This window comes from Oncorhynchus clarkii, chromosome 23 (genome assembly GCF_045791955.1).
Source record: "Oncorhynchus clarkii lewisi isolate Uvic-CL-2024 chromosome 23, UVic_Ocla_1.0, whole genome shotgun sequence".
In the NCBI taxonomy this organism is placed as follows: domain Eukaryota; kingdom Metazoa; phylum Chordata; class Actinopteri; order Salmoniformes; family Salmonidae; genus Oncorhynchus; species Oncorhynchus clarkii.
The window spans coordinates 39,720,482-39,739,353 of NC_092169.1; the positions used below are offsets into that span (position 1 = coordinate 39,720,482).

At 47.0% G+C, this 18,872-nt stretch overlaps 1 protein-coding gene across 1 annotated transcript in view; it reads right to left on the minus strand.

The window, feature by feature from the left end:
- The window catches only part of LOC139381289 (cilia- and flagella-associated protein 337-like), a 36,990-nt gene extending 28,304 nt beyond the window's left edge, over nucleotides 1–8,686 (minus strand). The window contains exons 1-6 of the mRNA XM_071124747.1: nucleotides 8,616–8,686; nucleotides 2,030–2,267; nucleotides 1,796–1,942; nucleotides 1,467–1,589; nucleotides 1,058–1,229; nucleotides 39–85 (exon numbers count right to left, since the gene is read on the minus strand). Coding sequence (XP_070980848.1) covers nucleotides 39–85; nucleotides 1,058–1,229; nucleotides 1,467–1,589; nucleotides 1,796–1,942; nucleotides 2,030–2,267; nucleotides 8,616–8,686 — 798 coding nt within the window. The remainder of the gene's footprint in view (nucleotides 1–38; nucleotides 86–1,057; nucleotides 1,230–1,466; nucleotides 1,590–1,795; nucleotides 1,943–2,029; nucleotides 2,268–8,615) is intronic.
- Nucleotides 8,687–18,872: the final 10,186 nt, after the last annotated feature.

Here is an 18,872-nt window from a genome sequence, read left to right on the forward strand (position 1 = left end):
AAATGTACGTTAGTTTATGACAAGTACTGAAGCCGTACCTTTATGTCATGCCAGTAGCAGAGAGAGGTTGGAACATTGGGGAACCCTGTTTAGAGATGAGAGACCAACAGGAACATAAAGTCAGAACCCTGTTCAGAGATGAGAGACCAACAGGGACATAAAGTCAGAACCCTGTTCAGAGATGAGAGACCAACAGGGACATAAAGTCAGAACCCTGTTCAGAGATGAGAGACCAACAGGGACATAAAGTCAGAACCCTGTTCAGAGATGAGAGACCAACAGGGACATAAAGTCAGAACCCTGTTCAGAGATGAGAGACCAACAGGGACATAAAGTCAGAACCCTGTTCAGAGATGAGAGACCAACAGGGACATAAAGTCAGAACCCTGTTCAGAGATGAGAGACCAACAGGGACATAGAGTCAGAACCCGGCAGGTTTTTAGATGAGATGAGAGACCAACAGGGACATAAAGTCAAAACCCTGTTCAGAGATGAGAGACCAACAGGGACATAAAGTCAGAACCCGGCAGGTTTTTAGATGAGATGAGAGATGAGTTATGAGAGAACAACAGGGACATAAAGTCAGAACCCTGTTCAGAGATGAGAGAACAACAGGGACATAAAGTCAGAACCCTGTTCAGAGATGAGAGAACAACAGGGACATAAAGTCAGAACCCGGCAGGTTTTTAGATGGGATGAGATGAGAGAACAACAGGGACATAAAGTCAGAACCCTGTTCAGAGATGAGAGAACAACAGGGACATAAAGTCAGAACCTTGTTCAGAGATGAGAGACCAACAGGGACATAAAATCAGAACCCTGTTCAGAGATGAGAGACCAACAGGGACATAAAATCAGAACCCTGTTCAGAGATGAGAGACCAACAGGGACATAAAGTCAGAACCCTGTTCAGAGATGAGAGACCAACAGGGACATAAAATCAGAACCCTGTTCAGAGATGAGAGACCAACAGGGACATAAAGTCAGAAGTTGAACTGATTGATCAAATCAAAAGCAAAAGTTCTACTTTGAGTCTTTCTAACAGTTGGCTAGATACCAAACAAGTGGATGTCCTCAAAGCAGCTGGCCGTGGACACGTCAACAAAGTGGATGTCCCTGCTGCTGGTTGCTATGGCGACCTTGTGGACTTTGGGCAGGTAGACAGCATCAGTGGTCCAGCCCCGGAACATCCTTCTGTTAACCCCTTGCTCTGCAGGGTCTCCAGCCAGCTGAGGAGATACATCAAAGAAAGAGAGAGAGAACGTGTGTGTGTCTGTCTTTGTGAGTGAGTGAGTGAGTGAGTTAGTGAGTTAGTGAGTGAGTGAGTGAGTGAGTGAGTGAGTGAGTGAGTGAGTGAGTGAGTGAGTGAGGGAGTGAGTGAGTTAGTTAGTGAGTGAGTGAGTGAGTGTGTGTGTGTGAGAGTGTGTGAGAGTGTGTGTGTGTGTGTGGCTTATCAGCTCACACACCTCCAGAGTCTTGAGGACTTGTAGTCGGTTGTTCCACACAGTGAGCAGCCCCCTCTTACTGACACTGATGTAGCGGAGGGGGGGAGGATGGGGAACAGCCACTACACAGATAGTGGGCTCCTGCTGTAAGGGGGAGAAGAGAAAAGTTTACAGGCGAAGTGAGAGAGTGGCTGATGAGAGAAAGAGAGACAGAGGTCAATGGAGACTGCTGCATACTTATGAATTAACATACAGTATGAGCAATTAACTACTTATTACATAGTTATTACATAGTCATTACATAGTTATTAACACACTCTATAAGCAATGACTAGACAGGCGTCCCTCACCTTGTTGTGTGAGCAGTGTTTGATGAGTGGTTCAGTGTCTAGTAGAGCGCCTCTTGGCCTGGAGGTGTGGTCTCTCTCTCTGCACTGCTGCAGCAGGTAGCTACACAGGTCCTCCCACTCCACATAGCCATCACATGACACGTCAATCTATTGGAAATGAGAACATGTTCTTATTTCCTAAGGGTAAACTAACAAAAAACAGTTCAACCGTGTGTAACAAAGGGCCATAGTCACCTCATTGAAGACCCTCTCCAGCCACCCGCTCTGGCTGTCTGGACCAATCACAGCACTCAGAGCCTTCTGGAACTCCTCCAGACTCATCCCTCTTTCTCCTCCTCCCTTTTTCCGTGCACCTCTCCAACTCCGCCGGGACCCCCTGTCCGAGGTTGTGTGACGGGTAAACGCATCCCTCAGTAACAGCAGGTGTTTAAGTTTGAGTTCCTCCTGAGTACAGGCATTCTGGCCTGCATCACTGTGGAGTGGAGTAGTATGCAGATATTCCATAAGAAAATCAGCCGTTTCCAGCTACGATAGTCATTTACAACATTAACAATGTCTACTCTGTATTTCTGATCAATTTGATGTTATTTTAATGGACAAAAAAATTAGCTTTTCTTTCAAAAACAAGGACATTTCCAAGTTTCCAACTTTTGAACGGTGGTGTAGATTCATATACGGGTCATTATTGAGAATACTACTGTCATGTACTGTCATGTTGTGTCTTGTCTCTGTCCTTTCCCTTCACCCTGTCTCCCTCTGCTGGTCGTTGTTAGGTTACCTTTTCTCCCCCAATTTCCACCAGCTGTGCCTTGTCTCCTCCTAACCACCTCGTCACCCCGTTTCCCACCTGTTCCCTTTTTCCCTCTGATTAGGTCCCTATATCTCTCTCTGTTTTTGTTCCTGTCCTTGTCGGATTCTTGTTTGTTTGTGTCATTCATGCCTGAACCAGACTGTCGTCATGTTTGCTGTAACCTTGTCCTGTCCTGTCGGAATCTGCCGGTCCATCTGAGCCTACCTATGTTTGGTAATTAAAGAAGCTCTGTTTAAGTTGATTCGCTTTTGGGTCCTCATTCACGCACCGTAACAGAAGAATCCGACCAAGAATGGACCCAGCGACTTCGGATCCTCTCCACTCAGCCGTCGAGATCCAGGGAGCGATGCTAGGCAGACACAAGCAGGAATTGTCTGCTGCTCGACATGCCGTTGAGACCCTGGCCACCCAAGTCTCCAACCTCACAGAACAGGTTCACCATCTCCGCCTCGATCCACCGGCCACTTCCAGGGCTTTCGAATCTCCGGAGCCCAGAATCAATAACCCGCCGTGTTACTCTGGGGAGCCCACTGAATGCCGCTCGTTCCTCACCCAGTGTGATATTGTGTTTTCTCTCCAGCCCAACACTTACTCCAGGAGCACTGCTCGTGTCGCCTACGTCATATCTCTCCTTATTGGACGGGCTCGTGAGTGGGGCACGGCAATCTGGGAGGCAAGGGCTGAGTGTACTAACCAGTATCAAGACTTTAAGGAGGAGATGATACGGGTTTTTGATCGATCTGTTTTTGGGGAGGAGGCTTCCAGGGCCCTGTCTTCCCTATGTCAAGGCAATCGATCCATAACAGACTACTCTATTGAGTTTCGCACTCTTGCTGTCTCCAGTGGCTGGAACGAGCCGGCCTTGCTCGCTCGTCTTCTGGAGGGTTTCCGCGCAGAGGTAAAGGATGAGATTCTCTCCCGGGAGGTTCCTTCCAGCGTGGATTCCTTGATTGAACTCGCTATTCGCATTGAGCGACGGGTTGATCTTCGTCACCGAGCTCGTGGAAAGGAGCTCGCGCTCTCCGTCGCCTCCCTCTCCGCATCACTACCATCTTCCTCTGCCGGCTCGGGTGCTGAGCCCATGCAGCTGGGAGGTATCCGCATCTCGACTGAGGAGAGGGAACGGAGAATCACCAACCGCCTCTGTCTCTATTGCGGTTCCGCTGGTCATTTTGTCACTTCATGTCCAGTAAAAGGCCAGAGCTCGTCAGTAAGCGGAGGGCTACTGGTGAGCGCTACTACTCCTGTCTCTCCTTCAAGATCCTGCACTACCTTGTCGGTCCATCTACGCTGGACCGGTTCGTCAGCTTCCTGCAGTGCCTTAATAGACTCTGGGGCGGAGGGCTGTTTTATGGACGAGACCTGGGCTCGGGAACATGACATTCCTCTCAGACAGTTAAAGGAGCCCACGGCCTTGTTCGCCCTGGATGGTAGTCCTCTCCCCAGGATTCAGCGTGAGACGCTACCTTTAACCCTCACTGTTTCTGGTAATCATAGTGAAACCATTTCTTTTTTAATTTTTCGTTCACCTTTTACACCTGTTGTTTTGGGCCATCCCTGGCTAGTTTGTCATAATCCTTCCATTAATTGGTCTAGTAATTCTATCCTCTCCTGGAACGTCTCTTGTCATGTGAAATGTTTAATGTCTGCTATCCCTCCTGTTTCCTCTGTCTCTTCGTCACAGGAGGAGCCTGGTGATTTGACAGGGGTGCCGGAGGAATATCACGATCTGCGCACGGTGTTCAGTCGGTCCAGGGCCACCTCTCTTCCTCCACACCGGTCGTATGATTGTAGTATTGATCTCCTTCCGGGAACCACCCCCCCCCCGGGGTAGACTATACTCTCTGTCGGCTCCCGAACGTAAGGCTCTCGAAGATTATTTGTCTGTAGCTCTTGACGCCGGTACCATAGTCCCCTCCTCCTCTCCCGCCGGAGCGGGGTTTTTTTTTTTTTTTTTGTCAAGAAGAAGGACGGGTCTCTGCGCCCCTGCATAGATTATCGAGGGCTGAATGACATAACAGTGAAGAATCGTTATCCGCTTCCTCTTATGTCTTCAGCCTTCGAGATCCTGCAGGGAGCCAGGTTTTTCACTAAGTTGGACCTTCGTAACGCTTACCATCTCGTGCGCATCAGGGAGGGGGACGAGTGGAAGACGGCGTTTAACACTCCGTTAGGGCACTTTGAATACCGGGTTCTTCCTTTCGGCCTCGCTAACGCTCCAGCTGTCTTTCAGGCATTAGTCAATGATGTCCTGAGAGACATGCTGAACATCTTTGTTTTCGTTTACCTTGACGATATCCTGATTTTTTCACCGTCACTCCAGATTCATGTTCAGCACGTTCGACGTGTCCTCCAGCGCCTTTTAGAGAATTGTCTTTTTGTGAAGGCTGAGAAGTGCACTTTTCATGCCTCCTCCGTCACATTTCTCGGTTCTGTTATTTCCGCTGAAGGCATTAAGATGGATCCCGCTAAGGTCCAAGCTGTCATTGATTGGCCCGTCCCTAAGTCACGCGTCGAGCTGCAGCGCTTTCTCGGCTTCGCGAACTTCTATCGTCGTTTCATCCGTAATTTCAGTCAGGTGGCAGCTCCTCTCACAGCCCTTACTTCTGTCAAGACGTGCTTTAAGTGGTCCGTTTCCGCCCAGGGAGCTTTTGATCTCCTCAAGAATCGTTTTACATCCGCTCCTATCCTTGTTACACCTGACGTCTCTAGACAGTTCGTTGTCGAGGTTGACGCGTCAGAGGTGGGAGTGGGAGCCATCCTTTCTCAGCGCTCCCTCTCTGACGACAAGGTCCACCCATGCGCGTATTTTTCTCATCGCCTGTCGCCGTCGGAACGTAACTATGATGTGGGTAACCGCGAACTGCTCGCCATCCGGTTAGCCCTAGGCGAATGGCGACAGTGGTTGGAGGGGGCGACCGTTCCTTTTGTCGTTTGGACTGACCATAGGAACCTTGAGTACATCCGTTCTGCCAAACGACTTAATGCGCGTCAGGCGCGTTGGGCGCTGTTTTTCGCTCGTTTCGAGTTCGTGATTTCTTATCGTCCGGGCTCTAAGAACACCAAGCCTGATGCTTTGTCTCGTCTCTTCAGTTCTTCAGTAGCCTCCACTGACCCCGAGGGGATTCTCCCTGAGGGGCGTGTTGTCGGGTTGACTGTCTGGGGAATTGAGAGGCAGGTAAAGCAAGCACTCACTCAAACTCCGTCGCCGCGCGCTTGTCCTAGGAACCTTCTTTTCGTTCCCGTTCCTACTCGTCTGGCCGTTCTTCAGTGGGCTCACTCTGCCAAGTTAGCCGGCCACCCTGGCGTTCGGGGTACGCTTGCTTCCATTCGCCAGCGTTTCTGGTGGCCCACCCGGGAGCATGACACGCGTCGTTTCGTGGCTGCTTGTTCGGTCTGCGCGCAGACTAAGTCCGGTAACTCTCCTCCTGCCGGCCGTCTCAGGCCGCTTCCTATTCCCTCTCGACCGTGGTCTCACATCGCCTTAGATTTTGTCACCGGACTGCCTTCGTCAGCGGGGAAGACTGTTATTCTTACGGTTGTCGATAGGTTCTCTAAGGCGGCTCATTTCATTCCCCTTGCTAAGCTTCCTTCTGCTAAAGAGACGGCACAAATCATCATCGAGAATGTTTTCAGAATTCATGGCCTTCCGTCAGACGTCGTTTCGGACAGAGGTCCGCAATTCACGTCTCAATTTTGGAGGGAGTTTTGCCGTTTGATTGGGGCTTCCGTCAGTCTCTCTTCCGGCTTTCACCCCCAGTCTAACGGTCAAGCAGAACGGGCCAATCAGACTATTGGTCGCATCTTACGCAGTCTTTCTTTTCGCAACCCTGCGTCTTGGTCAGAACAGCTCCCCTGGGCAGAATACGCCCACAACTCGCTTCCTTCGTCTGCGACCGGGCTATCTCCTTTTCAGAGTAGCCTCGGGTACCAGCCTCCGTTGTTCTCATCTCAGTTCGCCGAGTCCAGCGTCCCCTCCGCTCAGGCTTTTGTCCAACGTTGCGAGCGCACCTGGAAGAGGGTCAGGTCTGCACTTTGCCGTTATAGGGCGCAGACTGTGAGAGCTGCTAATAAGCGTAGAACTAAGAGCCCTAGATATTGTCGCGGTCAGAGAGTTTGGCTCTCCACTCAGAACCTTCCCCTTAAGACGGCTTCTCGCAAGTTGACCCCGCGGTTCATTGGTCCATTCCGTATCTCTCAGGTCATTAATCCTGTCGCAGTGCGACTTCTTCTTCCGCGATATCTTCGTCGCGTCCACCCGGTCTTCCATGTCTCCTGTGTTAAGCCCGTTCTTCGCGCCCCCGCTCGTCTTCCCCCCCCCCCCCCCCCCATCCTTGTCGAGGGCGCACCTATCTACAGGGTCCGTAAAATCTTGGACATGCGTCCTCGGGGCCGTGGTCATCAGTACCTAGTTGACTGGGAGGGGTACGGTCCTGAGGAGAGGAGTTGGGTTCCCTCTCGGGACGTGCTGGACCGTGCGCTGATTGATGATTTCCTCCGTTGCCGCCAGGTTTCCTCCTCGAGTGCGCCAGGAGGCGCTCGGTGAGTGGGGGGGTACTGTCATGTACTGTCATGTTGTGTCTTGTCTCTGTCCTTTCCCTTCACCCTGTCTCCCTCTGCTGGTCGTTGTTAGGTTACCTTTTCTCCCCCAATTTCCACCAGCTGTGCCTTGTCTCCTCCTAACCACCTCGTCACCCCGTTTCCCACCTGTTCCCTTTTTCCCTCTGATTAGGTCCCTATATCTCTCTCTGTTTTTGTTCCTGTCCTTGTCGGATTCTTGTTTGTTTGTGTCATTCATGCCTGAACCAGACTGTCGTCATGTTTGCTGTAACCTTGTCCTGTCCTGTCGGAATCTGCCGGTCCATCTGAGCCTACCTATGTTTGGTAATTAAAGAAGCTCTGTTTAAGTTGATTCGCTTTTGGGTCCTCATTCACGCACCGTAACAACTACTGCATAATATGAAAGTCTTACAGAATATGAACATACAGCACACCCCTGTGGCAGCAGTGAGACTGCACGCTTTGTGACCAATTTCAGACAAAAATTATTTTAATTTATTTATTTTACTGTTATTTTACCAGGTAAGTTGACTGAGAACACTTTCTCATTTACAGCAACGACCTGAAGAATAGTTACAGGGGAGAGGAGGGGGATGAATGAGCCAATTGTAAGCTGGGGATGATTAGGTGACATTGATGGTATTGGGGACAGCTTGGGAATTTAGCCAGACAACATTTTCATGTTATCAATTTGTTATTATAACTTAAAATAATAGATTTGATGAGACTTCTCATTTAGATTTGAGTCATTACCACATAAACATTAAGTAATAGTGACTTTTCATTGATACTGAGTTCAACTTACTTAAAGTATTTGAATTAAAAATGCCTTGGGTTTTATAGTGAACTAACCAAGCGCTTGATTTGCTGTGGTAGGCTTGCTTTCTTTGTATTGTATGGATTTAAGAGGTTCTTGAAGAGAGATTTGAGGGGGTGAGGGAGACTGCTAGGACCAAAACCCCCATGTCGTATGTCGCCAACCTTCATGAGGACAAGCCTTGTGTGGCCCTGTTGCCATGGGAAACCACAGGACAATCGGTCATGTCTCCACATTCTCCTCTCTCTTCCTGGTTCATCAAGGCATGCATGAGTGCTCCTTTTAGATAAGGGTAGTTCTCACGATCAACTCACCGCACAGCCAGGTAATCATTGATATGCAGTCAATGACACATGTTTTACTCCAAAAGGGTTTGGAAATAAGACTTTAATTAGCTCTACTCAGAGAGATATTTTCATATAGAAATGCTAAAAAAATGTTTCTGTTGATGATAATGATATTCTGATAACATTATTATCTGTGGAATTGAAATAACAGGATTCAGGCAAATTTAAGCAGGAATACAAAAGCTGACGTGTCAACTTCTACTTATTAACATAAAATATGAAAATAGACTTTATGTAAAATCTTGAGTTATATCTTATATATTGTTCTTAAAATACAAAACTCACCAAGAGCTGCTGCTGGAGGTTTCCCTTTCGTAGACCTCCCATGGATCACTGATACCTCTTAGGGTACCCATTCCTACACACCTAACCTTCCTGTCTGTCTATCAAACTAGTCTAGCGCTAAGTCCATTGTGTGTTGCTAAACAGAGGGAATTTTCACTCTGGACCAAGCTTTACAAACAACCTCACTCATCGCTTTAGATCTTCCCTCTGGACTTTGCCTCAGATGGGCCCCTCAAAACCTTTGGGCCCAAGTTCCTCTGTTTATGTGTCAGAGAGTGAAGGATGCTGAAACACAAACTGACCTCACAACAGCCTAAGCCCAATCTGATACCTCTCTCCCCTCCTCTAGGTTTAAATAAGAGTCTTTGTCTCTCTCTCCCCCTTTGTCTTTCGGGACAAATCCAATTTCAGGTCAAACAAAGCTACTTCTTTTCAGACAGGGTGGAATGCTCCACAGATCAATACATCATCCATCACAGGAGTTAGACCACAGGGAGAGAAAGTCAACACATCCTCAGCAGAGGACCAAGGAGACGAGACTATCCACAATCTGCATGGACACCAGGGTGTCAAGACAAGTAATCCTCCAGAAGTGAATCATTAGAAGGAAGAGGGAAAGAAGCCTCTCAGTCTGCAGTCTACCGATCCATAAAGCTTTCCATGTGGAAGTCTTAGAAATCTCAACCAGGCTAAAGAGATCCAAGATCAGGAGGTGCATAAGATCCTAAATGTTACTCAAAGAGTGGAGGTGTGTACAGGTTTCTGTCTGAGAGTGTAAGTCAAACAAAGGGACAGGCTCTGGCTAATGATAAACCACTAATGTCTCAGTAACAGATTACTGAGCCATTAAGCTAAAGCCATGGCAGAGAACCCAGGTCCCAGGTCACTTTACCATTAACCACCCCACTGAGACCGTGCAACATGGTTTGGTGTGTGGGGTGGTATGTACAGTATGTGTGTGTCGATTGTACATTATATCTTGTGTTCTCTGTATCTCGTTCAAAGCTTGATGTTTGAACACTGGAGCCCATAATACCGGTAGGCCTTTTTAGGAGGGGGCCAATACAAGAAAAAATATATATTTAAAAAATGTTTTTTATACATAGATTTTTTTATACATTATACATTTTTTATACAATATATTTTATATTTTTTGGCCCATATAATGTATTTAAAACATTTTTTGTATACATTTAAAATACATTCCAACATATATCACGGAATGTATTTAAAATGTGTATATAAATGTGTATAAAATGCATATTACAATATATTAAACGCATCGTAAAATGTTTTTAATGTATTTCAAAATACATTCAGAAATACAATAAAGAATGTATTTTAGAATATATTTTCACATGTATTTATCGATATATATAAAAAAAAATGTTTTATAGTATTTGGAAATGTTGTATAAAATATATTCCTACATGCATTCTGACGTGTATGTTGTAATAATATATATTATTTTATAAAAATGTATAGCAAGTATGAAGATCTGGCCATATCATATTGTGACAAAATGTTGACTTAACAATTTAACTTTAACAGGCTCTTCAGTATCACAGCAGTCTCTGTAAGGACCAATGCCGGACAGGAGAACAGGTACGGGGAGTCAGACATTTATTCGGGAACAGACGTAGAACAAGACAGGAACAGCGTCAGCACACTGGTAACACAGACATATGACAGTCAATGCAGCAGTGGGGAACAGAACTGGGGACTGACACATATAGGGGAGGTAATAAACAGGTGATGAGTGAGTCCAGGTGAGTCCAATATTGCTGAAGCGCGTGACGAGGGAAGGCAGGTGTGCGTAAATGATGGTGGTAGGAGTGCATAATGCAGGGCAGCCTGGCGCCCTCGAGTGCCAGGGGGGAAGAACGGGAGCAGGCGTGACAGTCTCATTAAAACTGCAGAACTGGCAGTGTACAAGCAAAGCTTTTAATCGTAGAACACAGCATAACACATGAACTGGCATGACAATCCATCTCATTGGAAGCCCAAAAGCACTAAGAGAAAGCAACGCCTCCAAGTATTCAAATAGTCTGCCGCCTCTAAAATATATTTTGTCAAATGCATTTTTATTGTACTTGACACACCAAAAGCACTAACATGCTTTTAAATGACTACAAAAAGGACTACACACATTGTACATTATCTGTCATGTAGTGACTCTATGTCTTTCATGGGCATATGACAAATAAAAAAAAAAACTTGATGAGAGCATTGCAACCAACGTCCAATGGGCAGAACTTAACGTTTACTGGGTCATTACATGAAATGAGTGCCTTTTGAGTTCCTTTGATATAGTAGAAATTATGCATAAAGACGGCATTTTAAAAGCCTGTTATATGAAATGAAGTGCCCTTTAATATAGACCAAATGGAGAATTCAATAAATCTGATTTTCAGGACTTGTTCAAATGGGGGCGGCATACGCCTGATCCTAGATCTACGTTTTCTAAACAGGCACATGAGAAAGTACATGTTCAGAATGTTGACACACTGATCTGCTACATTCTGGGCACCCAGGTGATTGGTTTGTATCTGTCGACCTTACGGACACTTCCTTTCACATCTCAATATACCCTCCTCACAGGAAATTTCTCAGATTCGCTTTTCAAGGTGTAATCTATGAATTTCTGGTCCTCCCAGCATCTCACTATCACCTCAGATTTTTAGTGTACCGACGGAGACATAGCCTCACTCAGAGAGAGGGGCATTCGGTTCAAATCAAATCAAAGTTTATTTGTCCGTGCGCCGAATACAACAGGTGTAGAACTTACAGTGAAATGCTTACTTACAGGCTCTAACCAATGGTGCGGGGAAAAAAAGAAGAAAAAAAAGATGTGTGTGTGTGTTTGTGTTTGTGTGTGTGTGTGTGTGTGTGTGTGTGTGTGTGTGTGTGTGGGTAAGTAAAGAAATACAACAACAGTAAAAAGACATTTGAAATATCAGTAGCAAGGCTATATACAGACACCGGTTAGTCAGGCTGATTGAGGTAGTATGTACATGTCGGTATCGTTAAAGTGACTATGCATATATGATGAACAGAGAGTAGCAGAAGCGTAAAAGAGGGGTTGGGGGCGCACACAATGCAAATAGTCCGGGTAACCATTTGATTACCTGTTCAGGAGTTTTATGGTTTGGGGGTAAAAACTGTTGCGAAGCCTTTTTGTCCTAGACTTGGCACTCCGGTACCGCTTGCCATGCGGTAGTAGAGAGAACAGTCTTTGACTGGGGTGGCTGGGGTCTTTGACAATTTTTAGGGCCTTCCTCTGACACTGCCTGGTGTAGAGGTCCTGGATGGCAGGCAGCTTTGCCCCAGTGATGTGCTAAGCCGTACGCACTACCCTCTGAAGTGCCTTGCGGTCGGAGGCCGAGCAATTGCCATACCAGGCAGTGATGCAACCGGTCAGGATGCTCTCGATGTTGTAGCTGTAGAACCTTTTGAGGATCTCAGGACCCATGGCAAATCTTTTTTGTTTCCTGAGGGGGAATAGGCTTTGTCGTGCCCTCTTCACGACTGTCTTGGTGTGTTTGGACCAATCTAGTTTGTTGTTGATGTGGACACCAAGGAATTTGAAGCTCTCAACCTGCTCCACTACAGCCCCGTCGATGAGAATGGGGACATGCTCGGTGCTCCTTTTCCTGTAGTCCACAATCATCTCCTTAGTCTTGGTTACATTCAGGGCTAGGTTGTTGTTCTGGCACCACCAGGTCTTTGACCTCCTCCCTATATGCTGTCTCGTCGTTGTCGGTGATCAGGCCTACCACTGTTGTGTCGTCAGCAAACTTAATGATGGTGTTGGAGTCGTGCCTGGCCATGCAGTCGTGGGTGAACAAGGAGTACAGGAGGGGACTGAGCATGCACCCCTGGGGAGCTCCAGTGTTGAGGATCAGCGGGGCAGATGTGTTGCTACCTACCCCCACCACCTGGGGTCTGCCTGTCAGGAAGTCCAGGATCCAATTGCAGAGGGAGGTGTTTAGTCCCAGGATCCTTAGCTTGGTGATGAGCTTTGAGGGTACTATGGTGTTGAACGCTGAGCTGTAGTCAATGAACAGCATTCTCAAATAGGTGTTCCTTTTGGCCAGGTGGGAAAGGGCAGTGTGGAGTGCAATAGAGATTGCATCATCTGTGGATCAGTTTGGGCGGTATGCAAATTGGAGTGGGTCTTGGGTTTCTGGGATAATGGTGTTGATGTGAGCCATTACCAGCCTTTCAAAGCATTTCATGGCTACGGACGTGAGTGCTACAGGTCTGTAGTTATTTAGGCAGGTTGCCTTTGTGTCCTTGGGCACAGGGACTATGGTGGTCTATGGTCGTCCGGAACAGCTGATGCTCTCATGCATGCCTCAGTGTTGCTTGCCTTGAAGCGAGCATAGAAGTGATTTAGCTCGTCTGGTAGGCTCGTGTCACTGGGCAGCTCGCAGCTGTGCTTCCCTTTGTAGTCTGTGATAGTTTGCAAGCCCTGCCACATCCGACGAGCGTCGGAGCCGGTGTAGTATGATTCAATCTTAGCCCTGTATTGACGCTTTGCCTGTTTGATGGTTCGTTGCAGGGCATAGTGGGATTTCTTGTAAGCTTCCGGGTTAGAGTCCCGCACCTTGAAAGCGGCAGCTCTACCCTTTAGCTCAGTGCGAATGTTGCCTATAATCCATGATGTTGATGATGTACTTAGATGATTGGCTGCTGTGCTCTCAATCGAGACAGGATGTCTTCGAACAAAGTTAGCTGCTCTTGGAATACCTGACATTTCTAGGTTTCAAAATAAACACAGTAAATAGAGTTCTGATTCCCACACAAACAATCTCTTTCCTAGGTCTAACCCTAGATTAGGTATCGTTCAAAGCTTGTCTCTCTGTGGAACATATAAGAACATTCCAGAATTGCCTTGCACTGTTTCGCAGAGAGATCATGGTCTCTTTCAAAACATGCATGGTCTCTTTCAAAACATTAGGACACTTGAATAGGAGAGGGTTTCAGCGCTGGGTCTCTTCTCTAGGTCTGTGCTTAATACGTCACAAACATACGTTTACAAGCATTTCACTACACCCGCAATAACATCTGCTAAATATGTGTATGTGACCAATAGAATTTGATTTGATTTGACACCGTGTACAGATCTCAGTTTCTGTCAAAGGGTGTCCAGATGGGAATTGTTTTAGTGAGAAAGGTAGTCACGACGGACGCATCTCTCTCGGGTTGTGGTGCGACCCACAAGGGCAGAACGGTTAACAAGGTATGGGGACCCCAACTCCATTCCACAAACATAAACTGCCTGGAAATCCTTGCAGTGTCCCTACATTAAAGTAATTTCTCCCATTTCTGGAGGTTCGACATGTTCTATTCAGAACAGACAATACCACCGTTGTGATTTACATTAACAGACAAGGGGGACTACGATCCCCTCACTTACACACACTGGCACAGAGACTTATTATGTGGAGCAGTGTGCATCTCCAGTCACTGAGAGCTACTCATGTACCAGGAGTACTGAATCTGGGGGCATATTTACTCTCCAGGGGGAACCCTCTATATGGGGAGTGTAAGCTCCACCCAGAGGTAGCCAATCAGGTTTGGATGCTCTTCGGCATTCCAGAAGTGGATCTTTATGCATCGATGGAGAATACACTGTGTTCACTGTTCTTTTCCCTGAGGGATCGGGATGCATGGATGTGCGTGGATGTGTTGGCGTGTGAGTGGCCATGCATGAGTGGCCATGCATTTTTACCAGCATGTCACGTGCAACCAGAAAAAAAAATCCTAGACCACCTTTACTCCAAACACAGAGATGCATTCTAAGCTCTCCCCCGTCCTCCATTTGGCAAATCTGACCATAATTCTATCGTCTTGATTCCTGCTTACGAGCAAAAACTAAAGCAGGAAGAACCAGTGACTCGCTCAACACTGAAGTGGACAGATGACGCAGATGCTACACTACAGGACAGTTTTGCTAGCACAGACTGAATATGTTACGGGATTCATCCAATGGCCTTGAGGAGTACACCACCTCAGTCATCGGCATCAACAATAAGTGCATCGACGACGTCATCCCCACAGTGACTGTACGTACATATCCCAACCAGAAGCCATGGATTACAGGCAACATCCACATCGAGCCAAAGTCTAGAGCCGCCGCTTTCAAAGAGCGGGAGGCTAATCCGGACGCTAATAAGAAATCCCGCTATGCCCTCAGATGAACCATCAAACAAGAAAAGCGTCAATTCAGGATTAAGATTGAATCACTACTACACCAGCTCTGACGCTTGTCGGATGTGGCAGGGCTTGAAAACTATTACGGACTACAAAGGGAAACCCAGATGCGAGCTACCCAGTGACGCAGGCCTGCCAGACGAGCTAAATGCATTTTATGCTCGCTTCTAGACAAGCAACACTGAAGCATGCAATGAGAGCACCAGCTGTGTGATAATGCTCTCGGTAGCCGATGTGAACTAAACCTTTATTAAACAGGTCAACATTCACAAAGCCGCTGGGCCAGACGAATTCTCCCTGTCCGAGTCAGTAATACCTACATGTTTCAAGCAGACCACCATAGTCCCTTTGCCCAAGGAAGAGAAGGTAATCTGACTAAATGATTACCGCCCCGTGGCACTCACGTCTGTAGCCATGAAGTGCTTTTGAAAGACTGAAAGGCTCAGTCGTCCGGAACAGCTGATGCTCTCATGCATGCTTCAGTGTTTACTCAAAGCGAGCATAGAAGTAATTTTGCTTGTCTGGTAGGCTCGTGTCAATGGGCAGCTTGCGTCTGTAATAGTTTGCAAGCCCTGCCACATCTGACGAGCGTCGGTGCCGGCGTCCTGTATTTGTTATGTTCGTTGTATGAGTGAGACCAAGGTGCAGCGTGAGTAGAGTTCCACATATTTAAAAAAAAAACGTGAAACTCTCCAAAACAAAACAATAAAGCACAAACGAACCATGAAGTTATGCAAAATAGTGCAGACAGGCAACTAAACATAGTCAAGATCCCACAACACAAATGAGGAAAATGGCTACCTAAATATGATCACCATTCAGAGACAACGATAAACAGCTGTCTCTGATTGGGAACCATATCAGGCCAACATAGACATACAAAAACTCTAGACATACGAAAACTAGAGTACCCACCCTAGTCACACCCTGACCTAACGAAAATATACAGAAAAACAGAGATATCTAAGGTCAGGGTGTGACAGTACCCCCCCCCCCCCCCACCCCCCCCACCCCCAAAGGTGCGGACTCCCGGCCACAAACCTAAACCTATAGGTCCGTGTGGGCATCTACCCTCGGTGGCGGCTCCGGTTCGGGACGCAGCCCCCCCTCATTACGCTGATCCCTCCGCTTCTGTGAAACCAGACCGTGGATCATCGCCGAAGGCTCTGGACTGCAGCTCGTCGCTGAATACTCTAGACTGCAGCTCATCGCTAGAGGCCCCGGACTGGGGATCATCGCTGAAGACCCCGGACTGGGGACCGTCGCTGGAGACCCAGGACTGGGGACCGTCGCTGGTACCGGTGGCACCGGGCTGATGACATGCACCACAGCATGCCCGCTCTGCAGCGCTCTCAACGCCAGCACCTCTCTCCGGAATCTTGCGTTGAGCTCTTCACTCGACTCCCTGACTTTTTTTTATTGGGGTTTCTGTGGCCTTCCTCCCCGACGTCGTTGCTGTCCTCTCATACTCCTAGGCGACTCCCGCCAAGGAAGGTGATCCTGTCCTTACAGGATTTCCTCCCAAGTCCAGGATCTCTTCCCATCCAGGATCTCTTCCCAAGTCCAGGATACTTCCTCCTCCTGGGCACGCTGCTTGGTCCTTTGTTGGTGGGATCTTGTCACGTTCGTTGTATGAGTGAGACCAAGGCGCAGCGTGAGTAGAGTTCCACATATTTTTTATAAACTGAAAACTCTCCAAAACAAAACAAGAAAGCACAAACGAAATGTGAAGCTATATAAAATAGTACAGACAGGCAACTAAACATAGTCAAGATCCCACAACACAAATGAGGAAATGGCTACCTAAATATGATCCCCATTCAGAGACAACGATTAACAGCTGTCTCTCATTGGGAACCATATCAGGCCAACATAGACATGCAAAAACCCCTAGACATACAAAACCTTAGACATACAAAGACTAGAGTACCCACCCTAGTCACACCCTGACCTAAGCAAAATATATAGAAAAACAGAGATATCTAAGGTCAGGGCATGACAGTATTACTTGTTTCATGGTTTGTCGGAGGGCATAGCAGGATTTTTTATTATCTTCTAGGTTAGAGTCCCGCTCCTTGAAAACGGCAAGCTCTACCCTTTAGCTCAGTGCAGATGTTGCCTGTAATCCATGGCTTCTGTTTGGGGTATGTACATATGGTCACTATGGGGACGACGTCATCGATGCACTTATTGATTAATAAAACATTTAATTTCACCTTTATTTATCCAGGTAGGCTGTTGAGAACAAGTTCTCATTTACAACTGCGACCTGGCCAAGATCAAGCAAAGCAGTGCAACACAAACAACAACACAGAGTTACATATGGAATAAACAAACATACAGTCAATAATAAAATAGAAAAAGTATATATACAGTGTGTGCAAATGAGGTAGGATAAGGGAGGTAAGACAATAAATAGGCCGTAGTGGCGAAATAATTACAATATAGCAATTAAATACTGGAGTTATAGATGTGATAGATAGTGATAGGTTACTTTCCATACAAATCAGCTGGGCTAGACAATCTGGACCCTCTCTTTCTAAAATTATCCGCCAAAATTGTTGCAACCCCTATTACCAGTCTGTTCAACCTCTCTTTTGTATCGTCTGAGATCCCTAAAGATTGGAAAGCTGCCGTGGTCATCACCCTCTTCAAAGGGTTGACACTCTAGACCCAAACTGTTATAGACCTATATCCATCCTGCCCTGCCTTTCTAAAGTCTTCGAAAGCCAAGTTAATAAACAGATCACTGACCATTTCGAATCCCACTGTACCTACCCCGCTGTGAAATCCGGTTTCCGGGCTGGTCATGGGTGCCCCTCAGCCACGCTCAAGGTACTAAACGATATCATAACCACCATCGATAAAAGACAGTACAGTGCAACCGTCTTCATCAACCTGGCCAAGGCTTTCCACTCTGTCAATCACCGTATTCTTAACAGCAGACTCAATAGCCTTGGTTTCTCAAATGACTGCCTCGCCTGGTTCACCAACTACTTCGCAGACAGAGTTCAGTGTGTCAAATCGGAGGGCCTGTTGTCCGGACCTCTGGCAGTCTCTATGGGGGTACCACAGGGTTCAATTCTCGGGCCGACTCTTTTCTCTGTATATATCAACGATGTCGCTCTTGCTGTGGGTGATTCCCTGATCCACCTCTACGCAGATGACCCCATTCCAAACGAGCTTCAATGCCATACAACACTCTTTCCGTGGCCTCCAACGGCTCTTAAACACTAGTAAAACCAAATGCATGCTTTTCAACCATTCGCTGCCCGCACCCGCCCACCCGGCTTGCATCACTACTCTAGAAGGTTCTGATCTAGAATATGTTGACAATTACAAATACCTAGGTGTCTGGTTAGACTCTAAACTCTCCAATCCAAAATCAAATCTAGAATAGGCTTTCTATTTCGCCAACAAAGCGTCCTTCACTCACACCGCCAAACTTTCCCTAGTAAAACTGACTATCCTACCAATCCTCGACTCGGCGATGTCATCTACCAAAATAGCTTCCAATACTCTACTCAGCAAATTGGATGCAGTCTATCACAGTGCAATCCGTTTTGTTACCAAAACCCCATATACCACCCACCACTGTGACCTGTATGCTCTAGTCGGCTGGCCCTCGCTACATATTCGTCGCCAGACCCACTGGCTCCAGGTCATCTATAAGTCTATGCTAGGTAAAGCTCCGCCTTATCTCAGCTCACTGGTCACGATAACAACTCCCACCCGTAGCATGCGATCCCGCAGGTATATCTCACTGGTCATCCCCAAAGCCAACACCTCTTTGGTCGCCTTTCCTTCCAGTTCTCTGCTGCCAGTGACTGGAACAAATTGCAAAAATCGCTGCAAATTGCAACCGGTCGCTGCAGCTGTACATAGTCCATCTGTAAATAGCCCACCCAATCTACAGTACCTACCTCATCTGAATAATACAGATCAGAACTCTCTTGGTAGATAGTGTGGTCGACAGCTTATCATAAGGTACTCTACCTCAGTCGAGCAATACCTCGAGATTTCTTTAATATTAGAAAT